The sequence below is a fragment of the Lineus longissimus genome, chromosome 3, assembly GCF_910592395.1.
Source record: "Lineus longissimus chromosome 3, tnLinLong1.2, whole genome shotgun sequence".
NCBI classification, from domain to species: Eukaryota; Metazoa; Nemertea; class Pilidiophora; order Heteronemertea; family Lineidae; genus Lineus; species Lineus longissimus.
Genome location: NC_088310.1, coordinates 15,173,054 through 15,198,805, shown reverse-complemented (window position 1 = coordinate 15,198,805; position 25,752 = coordinate 15,173,054). Strand labels below are relative to the sequence as shown.

At 42.1% G+C, this 25,752-nt stretch overlaps 1 protein-coding gene across 2 annotated transcripts in view; it reads right to left on the bottom strand.

Moving 5' to 3' along the window:
* Window positions 1-25,752, bottom strand: part of LOC135485752 (U4/U6.U5 tri-snRNP-associated protein 1-like) — a 344,022-nt gene that overhangs the window by 39,625 nt on the left and 278,645 nt on the right. For both annotated transcript variants that reach the window (XM_064768148.1, XM_064768149.1), the window contains exon 19: window positions 16,392-16,513. In XM_064768148.1, the coding sequence (XP_064624218.1) occupies window positions 16,392-16,513 (122 nt within the window). The remainder of the gene's footprint in view (window positions 1-16,391; window positions 16,514-25,752) is intronic.

The window sequence follows — 25,752 nt, the reverse complement described above, 5'->3', positions numbered from 1 at the left end:
AATGCTAAAGATAGCACTAAAAGGGGTCAAACTACGTGTCACCAGCATGTTTGGGTTTAGTTTGGGTGATCCAAAAGACGAAATTCGAGCTTAACCCAAGATGGCGACGCATACAAAAACAGCATCTGATGTCATCAGCACATAAATCGTGGTGATTGCCCACCAGCCACTAAAAGTAGATTATTGCAATTTTTGTGCCACCGTATGACTTGGAGTTTGAAACGTACAACGTACGCCTCAATTCCTGTACACTATACGGTGGAAACGTACATGCACGCACCTCTGTACAACTAACTACATATAATGAGTGCGATTACAAGTTGAAGTTTGTTACAGAGAGTAAATCTAGTTGCCATGGTTCCTTCGACAGTCACAACCCAGAAGAAACCAGTAACTGCAGTCAACTACATCAAATCCGTTGAAGTTGAACTTGAGACAAACAAGTAGTAAATGCAGTCTGGACCTTTGTATCAATTCCTTTGAAGTGCAGGTTGTGAAAAACGAGTCCAGTCGATGCATGGTCACAACCTTGGGGCAAACAGTTAAGGCAGTCTGGACCTTTACATCAAATCCTTTGAAATGCAGGACAGTCGATGCATGGTCACAAGCTTGGGGCAAATAGTTAAGGTAGTCTGAACTTTTACATCAAATCCTTTGAAGTGCAGATTGAGACAAACAAGCCCAGTAAGTGCATGGTCACAACCTTGGGACAACGGTAAAGGCAGTCTGGACATTAAAATCAAATCGTTTGAAGTGAAGGCTGAGACAAACCAGCCAAATAGATGTATGGTCACAACCAGAAATAGTCTGGACCTTAACATCAATTCCTTTGAAGTGTAGGTTGGTTTGACAAACTAGTCCAGTGACCACGGTCCTGCCTAAGCCGGGACAGCCATGCAGTAATTGCCGTCTTTGCCATCCTTTACATCAGGGAGAACCAAAAAGTTTCAAAGTGCAAGGCGAGGACCAAGTCCAAGGGGTAGGATTTTCTTACCCACATTGATAGCTGGTAAAAACTGAACTGATACCCTGACATTTTTGTAAACCAACTGCCACATACGACTTTCTTTCTTTAATTTGTTTTGAGTTATGTATTACAGTGAAAAAGAATGAAATACTAGAATAACTGGTTCTCCTGATAACCCAGGATCGAGCATGCCGTGAAGTTAGTACGGAGGTGCAAGGTGTTTGGTGTAACCTACCTCCGCAACTGACAATGCCCTTGACCAGAAACAACTTCAGTTGGCGGACCAGCGGATGTTCTGATTCATTTTATTTCACATGGATAACTAGAAGCCTGGACAGATTTCATCCAGGTGGTGTTTGCGCTGTCAAGCTCTTTACATTGAGATTACCATCAAGATTCTGATTGTCAAGTGATCGTTTCAGATCAGATTACTGATAAACCTGAGAACCCATAGGGTTATGCGATTTAACTTGCACAGCGTGCCTTACTGTTCAATACTAATAACTCAGCATATACCAACTTCCAGTTTTTACGAGATTACTAATTCTAGCATTTCGCTAGTATCTGACACCAAAGACATCGCTAGTAAACTCTTTAGCCTTCAGCAGGGGCTTTGGAAAACCTTTAACGTATTTCAGAAATTCGAAGACCTTCAAATCGAGAATAGATCGCCTGATTCGTTTGCTTGTATGTTAGCAAAGGGGTCAGACTGTACATCTAAAGCCTGGACAGATCGTCGAATGAGACAGATATCTGGGACATTGTGTCAAAGGACGGTTCCAGATCCATAGCTGATTCATCTGCAACAACATTCCCAACCTCCGAAATGGATGCATCAGGACGCTGTACCTTTGTTGCAGATATAGTTTTTTCAAGACTTGGGACCTTGCGCGATGCCTAGTCACTATTGTGCGATGATGATGATGGGGTAGGTGACAAAAAACTAGCACAAGACTTTCTAGTTAATCATGGGAAGGAAGGAGCGCTGGGTGAGTGTGGTTTTCTGTCGGAACAGAATCACTCGCAGCAGCATTTCCCCGACACGTTACGGGCCGGTAGAGAGGAATTCCAGAGTGAATCGAGAGTGAATGGCAAATCCCTATTCTCAGGAGTATCAACTGAGGGCGTGTCAACTCGCTGATGAGGCTGTGCATTGCCAACAAGAGGGTTGGAACTGTCTATTTGAGAAGATTCCATAGGATCTGGCAGAGAATCTGTATTCCAACCTTGATGTGATTGAGTGTCATCCTGAGAGGATTCCAAATTTTGACGGTCAGTGCAGGCCTTTGGGTCCACAACAACACTCCTGATGGATTTTGAAACATAGTCTCCAACAGACTCTTGCGCTGCAGGTCCTGCGACAGTGGGAATGGTAAGATGTTATTTTTTGGAGAATTAGATGGAGCCAAAGCAGCGGCAGGTGCTTCGTCTACGACAGGAGGAGCCACAGAAGTTGGATTTGCTTTTGAACGACACTGACGTGAAGGATTGCCGATTTTCTTACACAAATCGCACCGTAGATTGTTATCGGTTGACACGTAGACCTAGAATATGTCGGGACCACACCGAATCATCAGAGTATACGGCAGCTCTGCCCCAGGATCCAGACTTATCCTAGTTTGTCTACGAAAAGACTCAATGTGACTTAGGCCCTTTTGCCTAGTACCAGGAGGGATGTAACGAAGGTTATTGGTTACTGTTCCAAATTGATGAAGCTGCGTTATAAAGGGTGGTAACCCAGAAATAATGAGATTGGTGGTCGCCTTTCCAATCGGAAATAAATAATTTATTAAAATCTTACAAGATATTACAAAGATTATTATTGGCAAGAAACAAGCAAGAATGTAATTGATAATAATTTTCTTGACAAGAAATTGGTAGTCTCTATCTTACTAATTTTTTCATTGAGTAAAATCTTGGTAATAAATTGGTAAAATAAATATCATAAATATGTAGTGTACATTATATTTTATTTTTATTTTATTATAAAGGCTCTACTATCTACATGTGTATGTTTATTTATATACTATACCATACGTGCCAATTAGGATAAGCTCAATATGACATTCTCAACAAAAAGACAGTTGTCAATTAGTGTTCCATACAACTAGACCACACACTGAATACATTGATCGCATGGAAATTTACAAATATCCAAGGCCTGGACTAGCCTTGGAGCATTGAATGGGTAGGCTCAATAGAATGAAAGGCTGGTGTGAATACAAAGGCGAGTTGATACATCAATGGCGTAGTTAGGAAGTATCCTCCAACAATGCTAGCCTGAGAGGGATTGAAACTGGCTTGTCATTGAAGGGACAGTACCCCCGGCTAATAAAATGTTGTCAACAAGTAATTAAATACAGTATCATACTGTTTTCAAACGCACTTGCGGAGTCACATTTGGTGAGCTTCATACATAACTTATTAAAGTAATTTATGCCTGTCAAAACAATTACGAATTAAGAAGTCTCATCTAAGAATGCTAGTCTGCCGGGGAAAGGAATTGATTTGTCATTAAAGGGACAGAACAGAAGTACTAGCATATACCCGTGGCGCGGGCTGTTCGAGGTATAAAAATAGGATTGTGTGGGTGCTGGTATGTTGTGGGTTTGGTGCAAATGGGCATCCGTTAACACTTTACGTTACAATGAGCATGGACAATTTGAATTTTGAAAAATTAAAGTCCTTTGCGCACGGGAATGTGAGGGTTAAAATTGGATGTGTCAAAGTGAATGAAAAATTTAGATGGAGTTCAAGGAGGATACCGCGGTGACGTCACGGCTTTTCCAAGATGGCGCTGCATATTGTAAACAAACTCGATCCACGGCCAAGGGAAAATCAAGTCATCAAAAAAGTTAGATTTTTCGCATCAAATCAGAGTTATTAGTACTTTTCTGCTATGAAATAAGTCTTCAGACAATAAGCTATCATTTGAATAATGAAAAGTGCTGTTTTGATGGGGAAAAATAGGGTTTTTTAAACCAAATAGCCGGGCACCGATCTTCCAAAATTAGCGATGGTTTCAAAACAGTCTCCCAGATATGGGGCAATCTCTTCATTATCATAATGGGATTTGGAGGCATGTTTACAGATTTTACAAGTTCGAGACCTGTTATACCTAAAACTCGCATAGATCCCCATAGATCCCCTCTATTTGTCGAGTTAGCGCCCCTGTAAGATCATGCATTTTCGGACACTAGAACGAAATCTTACTGCGGATATCGCGGTTTCGGTGATGATTTAAGGAGAAATTGACTGTTCTTAGAGTTGTATGGGACAGAAATGAGTTCATACTTCATGAATACATGAATATATTATGATATGGGCGGGCTTCTAAGTCAAAACAATAACAAACTCAACTGCATCTCTACTGTATATTGCGTAGCGCATTGCCTAGTGTATTTCGTAGTGTATTTTAGCGGATACATTATTTCCGCACTTTGGCCACGCCAAACGTCTTTTTTATTCGTGGAAGTTAATCTGCTCTGTAAATTTTATTTTACACAGGAAGAATCCATACTAGGTATTGCAATATTTCATGTCTATTGGTGTTTTTGTGTACAAAAGCGCACCAGACAGTGAGACGTGGAGATGTGTTCAGTACTGGTGCTGTCAGTAGACTGAATCTGATTGGCCAAAGCGATCACTAATATGGGTCGGGATCACGTGATATGACGTCACCGCGGTATCCTCCTTGGATGGAGTTTTACTCGCATGCCAAAGCATGGTGGTCGTGAAGTGGTCGTGACCATAATAACCATAAGTCCTATCATGTCAATTTCATATTTTCTTCAAATAGCTACCTTATGTTGGTTAGATAATAGGCATAACGTAATTCCTAGCCATAAATCTGTGAGCACCTGTGCATTTTGTCCTCACTGTTTGGCTTGTGTCCAGTGGTATGGATGCAAAATGGTCAGGCCACAGTACACCCCTCATCAGAGGTCTTTTCTGGTTACTGAATATCTCCAAACCAAAAGTGTCCCTGCTGTTCTTGAGCGGTTCCAACGTCAATTTCCAAATGTGAGAGTTCCAAGTCGTGCCACTGTCTTCAACAACGTCAATTAAGTACCGTACTTCTTGAACCAGCCACAATCTCAACAAAGGGAGGTTGGGCCGACGAAGGACGGAACGTACTCCAGCCAACATTGAAGCAGTGAGGACCCTCCTCGACGAACACCATGTCGGACAAGAGAGAGAGGAGACCATCAGCTGCAGAAGGAACGGTCTTGGCATGTCGTCAACCACATTCAATCGTATCACGCGCATTGACCTGCGATTCCACCCGTACCAAATGATTAAGAGGCATCAACTTCTTCCCGGCGATTTGGCACGTCGCCTACGATTCGGCCAGTGGTTGCTTGGACAGTGGCAACGTTTCCTCGATGACTTTATCATCGGAGATGAGTCTGGCTTCGCCATGAATGCTTTTGTGAACAGCCGTAAGGGAATATCGCCCGAGGGGAGAGCAGCCACTTGATTTTGCATACGAGCGCAATGACGCCCGGCACAAGGTAACGGTCTGGATTGGCTTAGACGGCAATGGAGCCATCGTCGGACCTTTCTTCTTTCGCCAAAACCTGAATGGCGAGGACTACCTCCAAATGATCAATGAACGTGTGGTTCCCGCTATCAACAGAATGCGCAGGTTTAGGCCACAAGGAAGGAATGCCATCGAATTCCGGCGCGCTTGGTGGGCGCAGGATGGCACGCCACCCCACAGACGGAGGGTTGTTACCGAGCGGCTGACAGAACTGTTTGGGGACAGAGTTGTTGCGTTGAACAGACCAGTGGAATGGCCTCCGCGGTCTCCCGACCTTACACCACTCGACTACTTCCTGTGGGGCCACCTTAAATCAAAGGTTTATGTCACACCCCCTGCCAACCTGGATGATCTTGAGAGAAGGATCACAGCCGAAGTTGAGATCTTTAGGGAAGACGGAGCGGTGATAAGGCGTGCACATGTTGCGAAGGGCACAAATCTGCGTTCAAAGAAACGGTGCCCACGTGGAGGACTAAGGAACTTTTGATTGTCCCATTGCACCATAACAGGAAATTCCAGAAAGTACGAGAACTTTGTAAGGAGAATTGTGTAATCTGACAATTTAATTCATTGTACATTTACATGTACATGTACATTGTGAATGCTTTGTTAAAAATGCCAATGGGCTACTGTACAATTAGGTTATTTTTTCTTTTAAGTGATCTTCCTCAACCGAACAATGACGGTGTACGCTTACATTCATGTAAACCTAACAGTCAGTACATGTAAAACAGTTTAGGTTTCTTGACCCCTTGATGAAGATCTACACTCAGAAATGAGATATTTTTGTTTAAGGATTAGAGGGTGAAAGGGTTAATTATTTCAAAAACGCTTTGGCACGCGAGTAAAACTCCATCTAAACTTTTCATTCACTTTGACACATCCAATTTTAACCCTCACATTCCCGTGCGCAAAGGACTTTAATTTTTCAAAATTCAAACTGTCCATGCTCATTGTAACGTAAAGTGTTAACGATGACACTGGTATAATTCGATGCAAAATCACACCCTCTACAAAGGGGTGTAGCCAGTTTTTTCGAAACTCCTCCCTATGTTAATTTTATGATGATTTTTTCGACAGTCTAATTTTTTCTGATACACCCTGTATAAAGGCCTACACAAGACATGTAGCCCTAGGCTTTATACACAACCCTGCTGCACGGTGTTAATTATCTATATTGAACAGTTGGCAAGCTCATACATCCATAGTGTAATCAAGTAGTCTCCTCTAAGAATGCTAATCTGAGAGGGAACTTGTTTGTCATTAAAGGGACAGTTCATCTGCCTCCAGAAATGCTGTCAACAATTAACATATACAGTATCATACCATCTTAAAGCACACTGGTTGAGCCGCATTAACTTCATGGAAAACTTTATATAAAAGTGAACTAATCCCTGTATTCTCGTGTAAGTTATTTATTCAAATACAAGTCAAGTGTGTTCCGCAGTGAACATAAGAAAACTCATATAATAAGGAAAATCGGGTGTTATTCAATATAATATACAGAAATGGTAGAGGAGTTCAAAGACTTGTCGTCCGATCCGAATGGTTACTGAAGTCGTTCTGTCCTTACGTTCCGTAACGTCCTTTCTATTGACGCTGAAGTATGACGCAAAAGTCGATGACGCGCGGATGGCCGTGACGTCATAATTCCTTCGGAACATAACCCCTTCCCATGATAAGACATAGTTCTTCATCATTTTAGTGTTCAAAATTCTTGAAACAAAACGTATTTACACGATAATAGTTCGTTTTTTTCATGTTGTCGTTTCTATACGGTTCACATTGTCCAGTTTGAAAAGTCCAAAAATGTTCTGAATTTGATTTACGTTGTCACTAAACCTGAAGACTTCGGTGATTCGTCCCATTTTCCAGTTTCCGCGCGTTGTGCTACTATCCACGACCAGTACAACGTCTCCTACGTCCATATCTGGTTCTTCCTTTCTCCATTTCTTCCGCCGATTTAATTCTGGGATGAATTCTTTCATCCACCGTTCCCAAACTTGCTTGATCAATTGTTGTACTACTCTCCACCGTTTCGTTGGATTGTACTGCACGACGTCTACCGCCTCTGGTGCGAATTGCCCTCCTAACTGTCCATGGAGGAAGTGATTTGGCGTCAACGGAATGTTGTCTGTCGGATCTGCTGACTGGTACGTCAGAGGTCTTGAGTTCAATAGAGCCTCGACCCCAATGAAAGCTGTCATCAGTTCTTCGTCTGTTATGTCGGCCTTCCCAAGAACTGCTTGAATTGCCCTTTTGGCAGATTTGATTAGGCTCTCGTGTACTCCTCCGTGGTGTGGTCCTAATGGGGGGTTGAAATGCCATCTCACTCCAAGCGTAGAGGTTTCTTTATTGATTCTTTCTTGATCGAACTGCTCAACGATTTCACGCAACTCACGGTTCCCCTTTACAAAGTTTCCTGCATTGTCTGATGTCATTTCCTTCACGATGCCACGTCTGTTGATCATGCGATTGAATGCATTGAGGAATGAAACCGTATCCAGGCTGTATGCCATCTCCAGGTGAACAGCTCGGGTTGTTTGACACGTGAATAGACATAAGTACCGGCGCATCTGCGCTCTTCCACGTCCTTGCTTTGTATAATACGGACCTCCGAAATCTGTGGAAGACATTATGAAGGCTCGTAATTGATATTGTAGTCTACTTCTCGGAAGAGGTGCCATGATTTGTGTACCTGGTTTGCTCTTCCGTCTTTTACACATCGGACATTGTCTCTCGCATTCTCTGATTTCCAACCGCCCGCAAATTATCCAATAGCGACTAGATAATTCAGCTAGCGTGTGGTTTACTCCTTGTATGTGTCGTCCCTTCTCGTGATAGTATCTCACTATCAATCTTGTGACGTGATGTCCTCTAGGTAGTATCACTGGGTATTTCGTCTCAAACGGTAGGAATTCCGCTTGGGTCAGTCGTCCGTCACTTCGAAGGACACCATTTTCATCGATCCTTGGGTTCAGGTCCGATAGCTTGCTTGTCTTGTGAATTTTACCTCCTCGACGTAATGCTTTGCATTCTTCAGCAAACGTATCTTGTTGTGCCTTGGAGATGATCACGTCTCCTGACCTTTCTATTTCCTCTGGGCTCAATTCTCCGATCTGACGATCTTCATTCAATTTTCTGCAGTTGTCGATGAATCTCCGAACCCAGGCTTGTCTCCTGCATAACTGCATCCAGCTAGAGAAATGTGACGGTTCCAGTCTCAAAACGTTATTTTCCTCGATGGGCTGCTCAGATGTGTCTTCATTTGTGGTCACGTGCGTTCTCTCTGTCTTCTTCACTTCTAGTTCTACTATCGCTATGTTGCGGTCGTCCACCTTATTCTCAGGCCATTCACTTGTTCCTTGTTGTAGAAAGGCAGGTCCCGACCACCATATCTTGGATGCTAGTAGATCTTTTATTCCCATTCCTCCAGAGACTAGATCGGCAGGGTTGACATCTGTCGGCACGTGTCTCGATTGTTCTGGCGATGTTATACCCTGTATTTCTCCGACTCGATTTGCGACGAATGGCTTGAACTTGCGGCTCCTTCCTCTGATCCACCACAGGACGTTCATGCTGTCAGACCAGAATACGACTTCTTTGATGGATATCTCTAGTGTTGATGATACGGTGACCGTTAGCCGTAGTCCCGCTATGGCTGCCATCAACTCGAGTCTAGGGATGCTGAGTGCTATCAGTGGGGCTACTTTTCCCTTGGATGCTACCAGTCGTACTGCCACTGTTCGGTCTTCATATTCTGTCCTCAGAAAAATACAACACCCGTAGCGTCTTGGGATGCGTCCACAAACGTATGCAGCTGTGCGTTGATCATTTTCTTAGCTGATTCGAGTCTCAGGCATCTGGGTACTTTGACATTCTCTACTTGTAGTAGCCCCTCAAACCAGTTGTTGGCATCGTCAGCAGCTTCTCCAAGAATGGCGTCATCCCAGTTGTATCCTGCGACCCAGACCTTCTGTAGTACAATGGGTCCCTGCATAACGTATGGTGCGATAAAACCTAGTGGATCGAATACTGCAGCAATTTTGCGGAGAAAAGTGCGTTTCGTCAACTTGAAGTCATCCTCCACTGGTTTTGGCTCGAACGTGAAGATGTCTTCCTCTGCTTTCCACATCACTCCCAGAGTTTTAACAGATGGTAACTCTCCTCCATCAAGACTGATCTGCGATGCTCTGTCTTCTATAGGTATCTCCGCTAAGACCTTGGGTGAATTTGACAGGTACTTCCGTGCGTCCATTCCGGCTATACCCCACAACTTGTTCAGTTGTTTGTAGAGTTCAATGCCGCTTTTGTCATCTTGTACTGAGTCCATAGAGTCATTCATGTACGTAGATTTCAGAACCGTCTCTGATGCCAGTGGGTACTGCGACTTGTACTTACGTGCGTGTTCTTGACTAACAAACTGAGCCAAAAATGGTGACGCGTTAACACCGAAGACGACTCGATTAAATTCGTATTCGTTGGGCTCTTCTTTGTCTTCTCCTCTCCAAAGAAAACGATGGTAAGGCCTATCCTCCGGCGCTAATCCGATCTGTAAATACATCTGCGAGATGTCGCAAACTAATGCCCCGGGGTTCCTCCTGAGACGTAGCAAAACATCCACCAGGTTTCTCTGTAGCTTTGGTCCTTGGCAAATATTGTCATTCAATGATGTTCCGTTTGTCTTAGCTGATGCGTCGAATACGATCCTAACTTTCGTTGTCGCTCTATTCATCCGAACTACAGGGAAGTGTGGCAAATACCGTTTACATCCCGGCTTTGATTCTGTTTTCGTTACTTTACGTATGTACCCTTTTCCTAGGTACTGATCAATCGTATCGCTGTATGTCTGTTTGACCTCCGGTTTCTTTTCCAGTCTTTTCTCCGTCGACCGAAGACGATCAAGCGCTGTCTCTCTGTTATCTGGTAGTCGTGTCTTCTTATCTTTCCATGGGATGGCGATTTCATATCGTTCCCCGTCATGTGTCAATGAATTCTTCACTGTCTCCATTGCGGCTTGTTCTTCTGGCTTCAAAACCTGAAAGTCTTTTTCGCTCATTCTGTAGTCCTCAACCTCCCAAAATCGTCGTAGGTTTTGATTTATCTCATCCATCACTATCTGGCGTGACTGTGTGAAGTACGTTCGTGTGAAGTTGGTAGACTGTCTGCCGCTCCCCTGTCCGTCTATTGCACCAATGCATGTCCATCCTAATTTTGGTAGTCTGGCCATCGTCGCATCTTCTGTCTTGCCGCGAATATCCCGAAGTGAGAGATGTAGTTCTTGATAATCTTGTCCTATCAGCAAATCCACTGTATCTCTTCTGCCGAATTTAGGAAATTCGATGTCTCTCAGATGCTCATATCTGTCTGCGTATTGATTCCAATCGATTGCCTTCAAATCGCCTGTCACGTTATTCGTTGTCTTTGCAATGATGTTCATGTCGATACGATGATTCAAACTCTCAAGACCTATCTGAACTGGCATGGAATCAAATGTTTCTGTTTTGCCGTTTAAGACCTGTACTGTTGTCTTCTGAATTTCTCCTTGTAGTCCTAGCTCTGCCGCGACGTCCGCGTTTATGTACGTCGTTGTACTGCAATCGTCTAACATCGCATTCACTTTTATCCTTCGTTTTCCGTTTTTTACGATTACTGGTACAGTCCGCATAGAAATGAACTTCTCTTCGTTCGTTTGATCAGTAGTTTTCAACGTGACTGTGCTGTGGTTGCGATCTCTTTCTCTTTTCTCCTCAGTGTCTTTCCTTGCTGGCATAACCGATGTCCTTTTTCCGTGGAGCAATCGGTGATGTGTTTCCTTACACTCATCAATACCGCATTTTCTTGTCCGCTCGCATTTTGATCCTAAATGGTTTCATCCAAGGCATCGGTAACAAAGAGCCAAATGTTTAGCCTTTTCCCAACGTTTGTTGATCTCCAATCGTTTGAAAACATCGCATGCCCATATGCCGTGGGTTTGGTCGCATAACTCGCAGTTATTGTTATTATTGCGTGGCGTACCGGTGAAGTGTGCTCTATTTGTTGACTCCCTGTATCTGTTCGATTGTCGGTTTCTGTCGTTTGAATCTGACTTTGCTTCTTGATTCTCTGCGCCTACACCATGAATGGCCTCATATGCGACGGTACGGTACTCGGCTTCCCTCAACACAAACTTCCTCAGGGCCTAGATCGATTCATCAAAATTGTTCTCGTGCACCCAGCGCTGGTAACTTGTTAACATTCCTTCTGTCTTCTTTCTCATCATAACAGAATAGAGCAGTTTGCTATCTAAATCCCCGAACAATCCTGACTCCTTCAGGTTGATCATCGTTATCTAAAATGTCCGAAAATCGCTTGATAGCCCAAGGCTTTCCTGGTCGTAAGGGCGGGAAGTTTGTCAGCTCCTCCAACTGCAAATTGATCTGTCTTCGATCACCTCCGTATTTTCTCTCAAGCCTCTCCTTTGCGGCTTCGTACGCAGCTGGTGAGTGTCCCAGGCGTTCAATCAACTTCAGCGCATCACCTGAAAGATGCTCTCTAAGTTGCAGTAACTTGTACTCAGGTGTTGCTGGGGCTTTATCAATACAGGCCGTAAATGCTTCTTTCCAATTGGAATATGTCTTCACGTTTCCCGTAAATTTAGGAACGTCAACGCGTTTTCAATTGTCTCCACATGTCGTGCCCCAACGATGGGCGAACATCATGTACATCACCAGACCCCGACGTGCGTGTCTCCTCCACGACGGAATTTCTACTGTTGTCCCTATTCGGGCCTACTCTACTAAAGGTATCAAAAAATCTCTCAACACTTGCCTGAGTTTCACTAAACTCCGATTCCATTTTGTCCATCTCGGACAGCGTTCTCTCGACGTTTTCCTGTTGTCCTAACTTTTCGTATGCGGCGACGATTTTCTCCAAAGTTTGCATCACCGTGTCTTGCGTTTTGTCTACTTTTCTATTCGCTTCGAGGATGTCATCACGATTCGCCTCCTCTTCTCTTGTCGTTTCTATTAAGTGTCGTCTCGCTTTAGTGAATGCTGTTTTAAACTTCGCTTTTGCGGCCCTCAACTCTGTAAGACTGGCCGTGATCTCCGTCTGCGTTGACTCACCTCCTCCTTCTCCCGCTTCGCTTCCCAATTCCGGCATTATTTTCCCGTCGAATTCCATTAACTACGCTCTGCTACCAATCTATGTTCTGCAGTGAACATAAGAAAACTCATATAATAAGGAAAATCGGGTGTTATTCAATATAATATACAAAAATGGTAGAGGAGTTCAAAGACTTGTCGTCCGATCCGAATGGTTACTGAAGTCGTTCTGTCCTTACGTTCCGTAACGTCCTTTCTATTGACGCTGAAGTATGACGCAAAAGTCGATGACGCGCGGATGGCCGTGACGTCATAATTCCTTCGGAACAAAGTGAAGATTATAACTAACACCATGTACTATTGTTCTGTGTAAAAATTTTTTTTTTTTTGATGACGTCAACTGCCCCCAACCTCTCGCTGCAGCCCCGTAGAGTGAACTAATACATTAAATTTGTTTTTATTTCCCGAGTGTAAATCAGAACAGCAATTAAGAGAACAGCACGCAGTTGAATTACATGTTATTAGCTAAGATGTAAAGTAGTAACACACAGTATGAATTCAGTTGTTGGTGTCAAACAGTAAGCTTGTCTAAAAAGCTAATTACTCCATGCGGATACAATCAACTGTGATGTGCAATTCGCCAACAAACCACTATGCTTGGATGCATCTGTGCTTGCAAGTCCGCTGAGTGACAGTTTATAAGTGTAGGTAACTATGACATAAAAGTGTTCTATATAAAAAATTATTAGCTAAGAAATTTCTGAGTAATTTTCAATTAAGATAATAATTAGTAAGATATATCTTAGTGAGATTATTTTTGCCAATAAATTAGGAATTAAAATCTTAGTAAGATTATTCTTATAAGATTCTTGTAAGAAAAAATTTGACTGGATATAAATTGGTAATTTACTACCAAGAAAAAAATTAATATTTTTTTGTTCTAATTTTTATATTACAAAGAAATCACAAAATGTTTGATTACTTAGATTTATCTGACCAATAAATCATTTCAAATATTAATTGCTAAGATTTTTCTTACTAATTCATTACCAATAAATAGCTAATTTAATTAGTAATTTACTTGTAATTTAATTGGTAAGATTTAGGTCCTGACAGTGCCAGGCATGTGTGTAGGCCTATTACAGGGTTTAGTACCTTACTAGGCCCAGGAACCTGAGAATCCTGCATGATTAGGAAAAAAAAGTTCCAACAGGCCCAAAAAAGGGCACGAAAGTGACCAACAGGTTCCCAAACAGCAGCTAGTCTGAATGTCAACAAAAACAAAGAACCAAAAAAGAAAAAAGACATGAATCCTAAGTGCCTGAAGATAAAATGACAAGGGCCATTGTGCTCACTCATGTGGAGGAAAGGTGAATGAAGAGCATGGTATTGTGCCTTGTACTGTTAGGTTTCATGTAGGTCCAAGCAATTACAATTTCCCCAAAATGGTCAATTTACAGTACATTTGACCTCTGTGACCTTGAAAAGTAGGTCAAATCAAAAATGACCTGGGTGACACATTGAATGGTTGCTAAAATTAGATGTACATATGATATAAAATTGGTGCAAATCGGACAGTAATTAAGGAATAATAGCATTTTGAAGAATTTTGGGTTTGGCCCCCTCCCTGGAGGCCAAACGGCAAATCAGATCGGACCAAACATCGGTACCTGAGATCACAAGACCAAGGGGCACATGTGTACTTAATTTGTGATCAATAGTCATTGCGGTTAAGAAACATGCCATAGTTACAGCCTGACAGCCAATTTACGCCATTTGACCTCTGTGACCTTGAAAAGTAGGTCAAATTAAAACCTCTGTGACAAATATTGTATGGTGGTTAGATGTACCCATGCTATCAAATAGGTGGCAATCGGGCAAGAAGATAGGGAATAATCACATTTTTACCTGGTGGTCAAGTGGTGAATGATATTGGACCGAACTACGGTCCCTAAGATCACCTGACATGGATCAATAGTCATTGCAGTTTAGAAACCTGCCATAGTTACACCCTAACGGCCAATTTACGCCATTTGACCTCTGTGACCCTGAAAAGTAGGTGAAATCAAAAACACATATGATATGTGATGTATCCATGCTAGGAGTACCTACCATGAATTTTTTATTGAAAACGGATCATTAATAAGAGACATATCACACTTTTAATGTTTTCAGTTTTGGCCCCGTGGTGGCCAAGTCATGAACCAGACCGAACCGAAATTCAGTGTCAGAGTACCTCTGACCTAGGGGGTCATGTGTACAGAGTTTCAAGTTCATAGCACTAGCGGTCAAGAAACGTGCCACAGGATACAATGGACGACGACGACGGACGACGGACACAGGGCTTTTATATTAGACTCCCCTAACAGTGAGCCAAAAACGAAAAATATCGAAGACCATCATAAATCGTGACCTCCCCCAACAAGAGAGAGAGAGAGAAAAACAGGAAAAACATGGAAGACCACCATTTTGGTATTTGCGGTCATAATCAGCAAGATATTGCACTCTTCACCATTACAGTTTTGGCCCCATGGTGGCCAAGTCAAGGATCAGATCAAACTGAATTTCGGTGTCAGAGGTTATCAGACATAGGGGATCATATGTATTAAGTTGGATCATGTGTACTAAGTTTCAAGTTCATAGCTAAACGTGCCAAAGTTACACTCAAAACAGCCAATTCATGCCAATTGACCTCTGTGACCTTAAAAAGTAGGTCAAATCAAAAACCTATAGGATATGCGATGAATCCTTGCTCGGAGTACCTACCATAAAAATAGCATCGAAAACAATTCACTAATAAGCGAGATATCTGTTTTATCTTTTTTAGTTTTGGCCCCTGGTGGCCAAGTCGAGAATCAGATTGAACTGAAATTCAGTGTCAGAGGTCGTATGACGTAGGGAGCCGTGTGTACCAAATTTCAAGTTCATAGCTTTAGCTGTTAAGAAACGTGCCATAGTTTCACTCAAATTGCCATTGAACGCCATTTTACATCTGTGACCTTGAAAATTAGGTCAAATCAAAAACCTGCAAGATATGCGATGTATCCTTGCACAAAAATATCATGGAAAAGAAGTGATATGTGATGTACCATTGCTAGGAGAACATACCAACATTTTTTTATTGACGACGACACAGCGGTATTGTATAGACTCCCCTACGGTGAGCCAATAATAAGCAAGATATCTCACTTTTTGTGTTTTCATATATTGCTCCCTGGTGGCAAGAGACAGAGTTGAATCAAATTTCTATGGGCGTTGTTCACATTAGAGGAGAGCCAAACACACATCTATGTGTCAGGTTGATACATCAATTCGTCAAGGAGGATATATCATTACCAGGCGGATGGACGGTAAAGCAATATCCCCCTGCTTTTTTGGAACAGAGATAACAGAGATAACAACCCACATTGAAAAACAGCCCAAGAAATAGTGCACTAGGGCTATACTACACTGCTTATTAATCATATATCAGTTTTACTTCCCTTGTTCATGTGTTCCTTCGTGTGATTATTATAACAAAATGGTACTAAAACCACTGTAAGGTGTCAAAAATCAGGCAGTGTTGTTAATCTGCAATGTTCTTTTTTAGTATCTTTACTTTTTGCAAACTTCTCTGAACCAATCCGGCCCCTACAGCCACAGCTTTACCAAACCTGATAATATTTCACAAAGTGTTATAAAGGGGTTTTGCTGATTTCAGGGCAATGGTTCTTCACAAAAAATACTTGCGTATACAGTTACCTCTGCAAAGACTTTTTACAAAAGGCTATCAACAACACTGAGGAAGTCTACTTACGATGTCATTGTTTTTCCTCCGCCACTCAGTACAAGATATGGCATCTTCTCCTGCCTTTGTTTCTCCTGTAGCATGGCAACAGTACCAAGAGGAGTATCCGTAGAACTCATTTGCTTCATCAACTACAAAATATAACAAGAAGTAGCTGTGAATTGCTTGATGTATTGTTATCACCACACAGTCCATTCACAATGGACATCCCTTAAGTCGCATATATTATGCATAAGTTAAAAGAATGAGTAACAACCAAATAGATATCACAAATTTTTTTCCCATGCAGTCTTAACCTTGTTACCTCCCTCAACTAGCGACTGCATCAAAAATAATGGTAATAGTGGTTTTAAGGTGCCACGCGAGCATGTTTTATATCACTGACGGCACTAGATTATGCACTTGTCCATTGAACATAACAAAGAAAGAACAATTGTATTGTTCTTCTTTTCATTATAGCAGGGCATGCTTGTGATGCCCTTGACCATACTAATAACTACCAAGTCTTTATGAAATCTTTGTGCAGGACTTTAATTACGCACATGCCTCCAAGATAGTAATGCTCGCTAAAGCCTTATTATATAGACTCCCCTATGGTAAGCCAAAATGGGGCATTTGGAATGGCCCAGTACATTCTGAAGATCAGAACAGGTTGATGACAGTTCGATGACACAAGACGTTGACACAGTGCTCACAATTATTCTTATCAGATGGCATTTTTCAGAATCGTGTTATTTCTCCATTGGAAAATAGAAAAAAATTAGATAACACTGGGCTAATCACCCAAAACATTTTGTTCCCATCAACCTGTCCTTAGAATCGGACAAGGGCAATACAAGTCAAAACCCAGGAGCGCTGAGCCGAATCGACTGGTTTGGTCACTTCCCAAATACAAACTTTTATCAACGAGGGTAACAGAAAATACAATTGATTACATCTTCAAAACAGCCTATATGATGCCGATTGGGTTTAAATGCTTTGGTGCAAATACAAAATGGGTATGGGATTCAGCTGCGATCGGTCAACTGACGGTGAATATACATACGGTCAAGGGATCACAAGAGCTAAGCATGCCACCCCAAGGAAACACAAAACTCTACTATACGCTTGAACTGAGTCACCCTAAGGTGCACCAGCTCAGTTATTCTCCTCAAGCAAAGTGTCGTAACCAACCATTCTGGCGGCTTCCAAGAACAGGATGAAGGTTATGTTGGAGTCACGTGCCAGGGCGACATCATACCATATCATTCGAATGAAATGGTCCGGGGACCATGTGCTTACCTCGGGTAATGTAATGCATGTTATTTGCAGGTGGATATGGGGAAAACAGTTTCTAGCTAGTTTCACCAGTTTTGATTCCATTGAATAATATTATTCTTTTGGCTCAATGGCACCAAAGAAAATTACCGGTACCATCTAAGTATAGCATTTTAGTTATAAAGTTGACTGAATTTCAGGGTTATTGAAGAGTGTACATGTCACATGGAAATTGGTTGACATTTGTTCAACAGTTTAGTCAATCGGAGTGATAGGACTTTGTTGGATTTTCATGATGGCCACCTGGCGGCCATATTGGCCGATGGATTTGACTGAAAATCAGGGATGTTGTAGAGAGTACATTGATATACAATCAAATGAAATTTGGTTGCAATCCGACTTTGTTTAATTTTCAAGTTTCATAATATTTGAAGGCTGAGTGGGACAAATTTTTGGGGTAGGGTCCCAAGATACATGTCCTCACAAGTTTAGAACCTTCTAGCTCAAATAGAAACGAAAAGTGCCACTTATCAGTGATTTAGTGAACTTTGACCTCTGTGTTTTGAATATTGCGCCTATTTTCCCAGCGTTATTTGCCTATCGTCAAATTTTGACATGTTCCCTCGATAACTTACTTGCATGCGCGCGTCCGTGAGTTGCAATGACGTCACATTCGCTTCAGCCATTTTGATATGTCAGGGAAGGTCTTCGCGGACTTCGTCCCTCTTTTTTGTGGGTTTCTGTAACCCTTTATGGTTTGAATCGGGAGTTTTCAAGATTCAGGTAAAAGCAAAATATGTATAGAAACCCTAGCCCACTGTCATTCAGAATAGTTAAAGGTGTACATCAAACTCGAGGTTTGATTGTCCGATGTCTTATGAGTGCGCGCCTCGTGCGATGCATACATCTATGCATTGAGAATGCACTCTGTGTACAGGAGCAACGTCTCCCAGCGATTTTACAGTACCAATATCATTCTGTCATGTACCAAGTTTGTGAGAATATTTAGGACTGTTTTCAATGATCTGTGTGACAGTAAGATGTAGGTTCTAGTTCTCTGTGTAAGACCATGTTGTAGGGAAGACAAATTTGAGGACATTTGTATACTACAAGTATGGTTATGATGTACTGTTTCTGAATGTGACACATGTATGTACTATTTTAGAAAACCCCATGTTATGGTGTTAACAAAGATAAGAAATCGACTCCCGACTTGTTGAGTTCTTCCACCCGTCTCGACCACTCTGCAGGTCAAATCAAAAACCCGGATGATATGTCTTTCAACCTTATTTGATACACCTACCATAAAAATTTCGTCACTCTACGTACAACTATTAGCTTCAATGAAACGGCCAGGGGCCATTGTGCTCACCGTATAGATATTTGGTGCTTTGGAATTCATCCAGGTTAAGAAACATTGTACATGTATAGTATATAGGTCAAACCAAAGTCGGTATGACATGGGATGTATCGTTGCTTGGAGTAAGTACCATAAGAATATCATCAAAAACAAGTGACTAACAAGATAGGGAATATTTTACGAAAAAAGAAGGGACCGAAGAAGAGGGGTTGCTGTTGTTATTTCTTTTATGATGCACAGAGTGCATCATTATTGAGAAGGACCCCCACGGTAATGAGGGTCCTTTAAATGATCATCTGCCATGGACATTGGACATGCCCATCCTGAGATGCCCAGTTGTGTCGATGATGGGGACAATGAAGCACAGAAGGGTGACAACCGTGAAGATGAAACTTCCAATGACTCGGGCAGTTCAAAATGGGCCAAGTAGTGTGGCTCAGATCCAGAGTGTGAAATTATTTCATGATGAAATTCATGGCCATGAGCAACAACAGTATCAATTGTGTTAGAGGTCCACATCAGTGTATGATGATCGAGGCCACCTTCAAACTGACTGACATACGACATATAAAATATGATAGCCGGATTTTTGTTTGCGAACGTGCTTGGCGGGCATGATGTGGTAAACACCATAAAAACATGCTCCAAAGTCCGAATTTCCAAGGTCGATTAGTAAATACCTATCATTGTTGAGGACGGGCTTATGGTCTCACTAGCCAGTGCAATGGCCGGGCCTACCTAGCTCCACAAATGGCGCGACGTCATTTCATGCATACCCCTGTTCAAGTGGCTGTCGACCTTGCAGTATATCACTCTCACACATAAACCTATACATTTCTGAATAGCTTGTCGCTTCTAGAATACATCTGGCCAGCTTTCATTGTTATCAAGTAATTCAGTCATGAGAACATGGGGGCAGCACAATACATGAGACACCCTGTACATCGCTGAACATTTTGAAAATTTCACCTTGCCGCCTTATAACTTGACAATTAACATGGATGGTGAAATAATATTTTTATAAACTTCTACTTATCACCTTGAGAAAGCCAAATAATAACAATTTTAAATTTTGATACCAAAATAGGGTGCCGTTGCGGCTTTTCTTTGAGCATTCTGACCGCGAAGTCTCACCTTGAGAACATGTGCACTCTGACAGGAACCAGTTCATGTCAACATCCGATTGAGCTATAAATAGCATGCGAGGCCTGGTCACTGCGGACGTGCACAGAAGAAGCTGATATTTTCCTCAAATAATCGTCAGAGCTACCTCTTCACAAAATACCCAGGACACCGACATTTGAACATGCAGCAATAGCGATATGATAGGCTTATCTGTATCCATGGTAATCGCCTGAGATTGAAGAACTTTTTTTTTAGGGGGGACCAATGTTGACCTGATCACCACTGGCTAGTGAGACCTCTAAAAAGTGCCAAGGTTGAGTTGGGAGAGGTTTCGTTTTGGTAAAATTTGATGACTTGCTAAGTTGTGTTCGAATCTGATACCCAACACAGTACATAATGTATAAGCTCTGTAGACGTGCAGTAAAACAGTGCGCAAATCTTGTTGCTGAATGTCGGAGAACTGCGCAGTTCACATTGGGGACACCCGGTCATGACAATCTTCTAGCTGGTTATCTGATCTCAGAGACACCATGACGGCGTTTTACTATGATTTCGGCAAGGGAAAATAGGCATCACTTCAGATTATATCAAGAAGATGTTCTACCAGATACAAGTAAAGGAAGAGGACCGGCATTTGTACAGATTCCTGTGGTATCGGGACAGGAAAGTCAAGGACATGAGGTTAGCTGTACACATGTTCGGTTCTACAAGTAGTCCAGGAGTTAGCAACTATGCATTGATGCAAAACGCAGAAGATAATGCAGCAGATTTCAGTCAGGACTTCATTAAAGCAGCGACGCAATCATCATACGTAGATGACAACATCGACTCACAGGACACGCCTGAGAAAGTAAAGGAGGTGGCAGTAGGATTAATGGAGCTGAGGCAAAGAGGTGGTTTTCAGTTAGTAGGATGGAACAGTTCGGATCCGGAGGTTCTGAAATCTCTCCCTGAATCTGCAGAGGTCAAACCGACAGTAAACCTGAGTCAAGGCCTACCGGGAAAGGAAACCGAAACAGCTCTAGGAATGAAGTTGAATCCCAAAGAGGATAGAGTCAGCTACAGGAAGCCAGACCTGAGTGAACCAAATACTAGGAGAGGAGCGTTGGGCCTAGTCTGCTAAATATTCGACCCATTCGAATTGGTATCGCCAGTTGTACTCAAAGTAAAGATGATCCTCCAGGAGATGGTGAAAAGGAGCTTGGAGTGGGACACTCCACTGCCTATTGATTTGCTACCCCGATGGAAGGACCTTAAGCGAGAGCTAGGGAATATTGACGTCACCACTTTTGATCGTTGCACGAATCATATAATAGGAGAAGTCATAAATAGGCAGCGGCATGTCTTTAGCGACGCTAGTTTGGTAGCATATTGAGCAGCTGCATATCTCAGAGAAGAGGACAAGCATGGCCAAGTGAGAGTCAACTTGATCTATGCACATTCTAGAGTGGCTCTAATAAAGGCACTAAGTATTCCAAGGTTGGAATTAACAGCCGCAGTAACAGCAGCCAGGGGGATGGTACACCTTTCAAAGGAATTGAAAGGAGACATCCAAGAGAAGAAATAATGGATGCACAGCCAGATTGTCCTTGGATATAATTTCAATTCTACGAAGAATTTTAAGATTTTCGTGGCAAACAGAGTTGCAGTAATACAGAGATTAACAGAGACAAATCAGTGGGGATTCGTTCCAGACCATTGCAATCCGGCTGATATCTCCTCCAGGGGGACGGATATCCAAGGCAGAAGGACAGATATTTGGTGTCATGGTCCAGAATTCGTACGCATTGGTAAAGTGGCATACCCGAAGTTTGACATTAGCCAGCAAACAGAACAGGAAGAGAATGAGGATCCGGAGGTCAAGGTCGGGAAGACCACTGTAGAAGGGAGTGTGACTTCTACAATATCAGTACTTGAGAGGATGTTCACATGGGGATTCATCATATCGTTTGCTGTCACAATGAGAGGAGTGAAGACAAAGGCTGCAGGAGGTCCAATCGTTCAGACAAGATCAAAGGTCGCAGCTGAATTGAAATGACCGGGCCCATTGTGCTCACCTGTCAATTTGAAAGGGAGAGTTTGAGGAAGAACTTGTCATTGTTATTGGTTAATCATGCAATAGTTTTGGGATGGTGTGGTTTGTCTTGAAAAGTGGAGTTGGTCATATTGTTTTCCGCGTGCACATGTTACTGACGTTAGAATAAGGGAATCGTTATTTGTGGGAGAAGCTGAGAGATGTTTTCTGGCCAATTAAAATGAGTTTACATGTGTCTTAGCTATTCGGTGACTATTGAAAATAAACAGCACATTTACATTTTTAAAAACCTGCTGTCATTGGCCGAAATTTCAAATGTGGAATTGCGGGTGATTACGCAATCTTGAAAGGAGTATTTATCCTCGGCTTGCGATTGGAGAGAAATGTTGAAAAATACGATACAAGAATAATTGAAGCAAGGAATGCACAGTAGGCCTATAGATTATGATGTACTGAGTTAGTGAGTAACTAGGTAGCAGTTTGTATTCATTTTTGAGACAATATGAGCACTCGTGACACGTTAACAAAAGTTAAAGCAACTATTTTTAGTGGATGTTTACCCAATGAGTAGCGTCTGGGTCAATATAAGCCGTTAACATGAGTTTAAAAGCACAAAGTGTAACGAAAGGTTCCGGCTTGACGCTAATCTCCGATGACGGCATCCGCCATTTTGGCGTATTCTCGAAACTTCGGGATCATCAAATGGAATGGACATCACATAATTTTGACACACACTGCTACAATTCATTTTATTGTTCTTTAGCAGTATTATTACGCCACCCGTATTGGCAGGGCAGCTTGAACACAACTGCGCTTTGCATTGACCAATATTCCCCATTCCAAACCGAAGGCCAATCCGACAAGTTTGTCATTTTACCTTTCAATCATAGTCAAAATTTTCTGAAACTATCGGCAATGAGAACTAACTAATATTTTAAAAACAATCACAAGAATGTAATCAACACATACCACCTGGTCTGAAGAGCGGATGATCAACTTATACCATTGATTGAAGGTGATTTAATTCCTTGTTTGTCTCGCTTCAAACTTATAAAATGGCTGTCGTCCATACTTGTAGTATGCAGCTCCAGCAGCGCAGAACAACACTGCGCATCTGGGATACCGACTGATTGCCTCGAACTGCGAAATTCAAAACTGCTGGCAATGTGCCAACTAACATTTTTGCCCAATACCGCCAACTAGTGATGTAAAACGTTACTAATATATTTGATGTCGAAACCTCTTTATCATGCAGACCTCTAAAACTTCATTTCAAACTTCAATCTGCTGGAATAAAGCAAATGGGCTTTTTTAACCTTGACCTACTTATAACTGAACTGTAGGTCACACTGACCTAAATCTGTGTCAGCATGTAGAGATGCATAATAGGTGTCTACATATTAAATTTAGCGAGTCTATGACCAATAGTAAAGAAAAGTGCCACCATCAAAAATTTTTTAGAGTTTGACCTCTGTGACCTTGAAATAAAGGTCAAAACAAAAACCTGTGTGATATGTGATGTACCTTTATTAGATACACCCAACATAACATTTTCATCGCTCTAGCTTCAACCATCAGCTTCAAAATGACAAAAATAGGTTTTCAAAGACCGTCCCCTATATGGCAGACCAGCTGTCAAATTGCGCTGATTTTCATTCTGAAGGAAGGTCTTGCCTAGGGGTACCCACACACCAAGTATAAACTTTCTGGGTCAAACGGTTAAGAAACGTGCCACTATTTGTCAAAAGTTAACGACAGACGACGACGACGGACGCCAGACACCGCAGTATCCTGCTAAAAAGGCCAAGATTGCAACAGGAACAGGAGGCTTAATTAGCAATCTTTAGAGTCCTGCAGCAGGACTATTACGCAGACGAAATCAAGAAGTTGAAAGGCAAACAGTCGTTTGAGAGGAATAGTCCGCTCAGAAACCTGAACATAGCAATTGGAGATGATGGACTACTGAGGATACAGGGCAGATTGGATAAATTGTCATTGCCTCATAACGCAAAGGCACCAACAGTACTTCCAGGCTAGTCGCCAGTTGTACAGAGTCTGATCAGAGAAATCCACATCCATTTAGGACATGCAAGGAGAAACCAAGTTATTGCTGAGTTACAAAGGAACTATTGGATCGTCAGAGCAACATGGGCAGTAAAGAGCATCAATCATAAATGTGTCGTCTGCCGCAAGTACAGAGGATGTGTCATCGAACAGCAGATGGGAGAACTTCCTGCTGACAGGGTAGAGACAGATCAACCACCATTTTCGAAGGCAGGCATGGACTATTTCGGTCCATTGTACATCAAAGTCAAGAAGCACCAAGAGAAGAGATATGGCGTTATTTACAGTTGTCCAGCAAGCAGAGCAGTACACCTCGAAATTGCTCACTCACTCACAACAGACGCATGCATCATGGCTATCAAGCGCTTTGCCGCAATGAGAGGACATGTCGCTAAAATTATCTCAGACAATAGAAGCAACCTGGCAGGGTCAAATATCGAAATTCGGACCAATATCAAGAAGTTGAATACAGATATCATGGAAAAAAGATTGGCGGATTTGGGGATTGAATGGAAATTAAACACACCGACAGCAAGCCATCAAGGTGGCATGTGGGAGAGGATGATCAGGACAACCAGGAAATGCCTTTATGGGATTCTTAAAGGCCTGGTGCATGACAGACTAAACTCTACAGACAGCTTCCGCAGAAGCGGAACATATCATCAATAGTCGTCCCCTCACGGCAGTCAAAGGATCAGCTGATGACTTGCAGCCAATCAGTCCTACGTGCTGCTTACGTCAAAGACAGATAGTAATACGCTGCTACAAATTGAAGTAAAGGATTATCCTACCAGACGATGGAAACAAGCTGCACAGATATCTGCAGTTTTCTGGCGAAGATTCAAGTTGGAGTATTTGGCAAAGTACGTAATGTCGAGATTTGTACAGCCAGGGCAACCAACCAGTGACCAGTTCAAAAACTGGTAATGCTTGTTGAAGCCCAGGACTAAATCGCGTTGCAGCGTTAATTCAGAACCACAACTACCAGCATGACTGTAGTAAACGTTATTCGCAATTAGTCATATCGGTACGTAAAACAATCTTCAGTTACAGTATATTTGTTTAGTTATTCGCGTTTCGCACCGTTACTAATAGTAATTAAGACACTACATCCATCATATTCAGGAAAATGACAATTCACGCTCTGCAAATGGTTTCCATTTGTATTTCGATTTAGAAATCTAGCCACAGAGACACTTCGCATTGTAAGTTCATTGGAAGAGACAATCGTTTTCTTGTGTTTGAGACGACACAACTTCGGACTCTTTCTAATTCATGCTTTGTGCATTCTGGTTTTATGGTTTTATTATGGATGTTTTGGGTAAATTCTTAGAGGAATTTAAGGTGTGTTGATGCGCCCAATTCACATTACCTAATTAGTATTGACTTGTGACGTCACATCGTCAATCATGATTCTGGTACTTTTGTCGCGCATCTCGCCTGCAGGACGCGGAATTTCCAGCCAAGAACATTCACAATTTCGAGCACAATATTACAATTTAAACTTTTGATAATACAAATAATAGAAA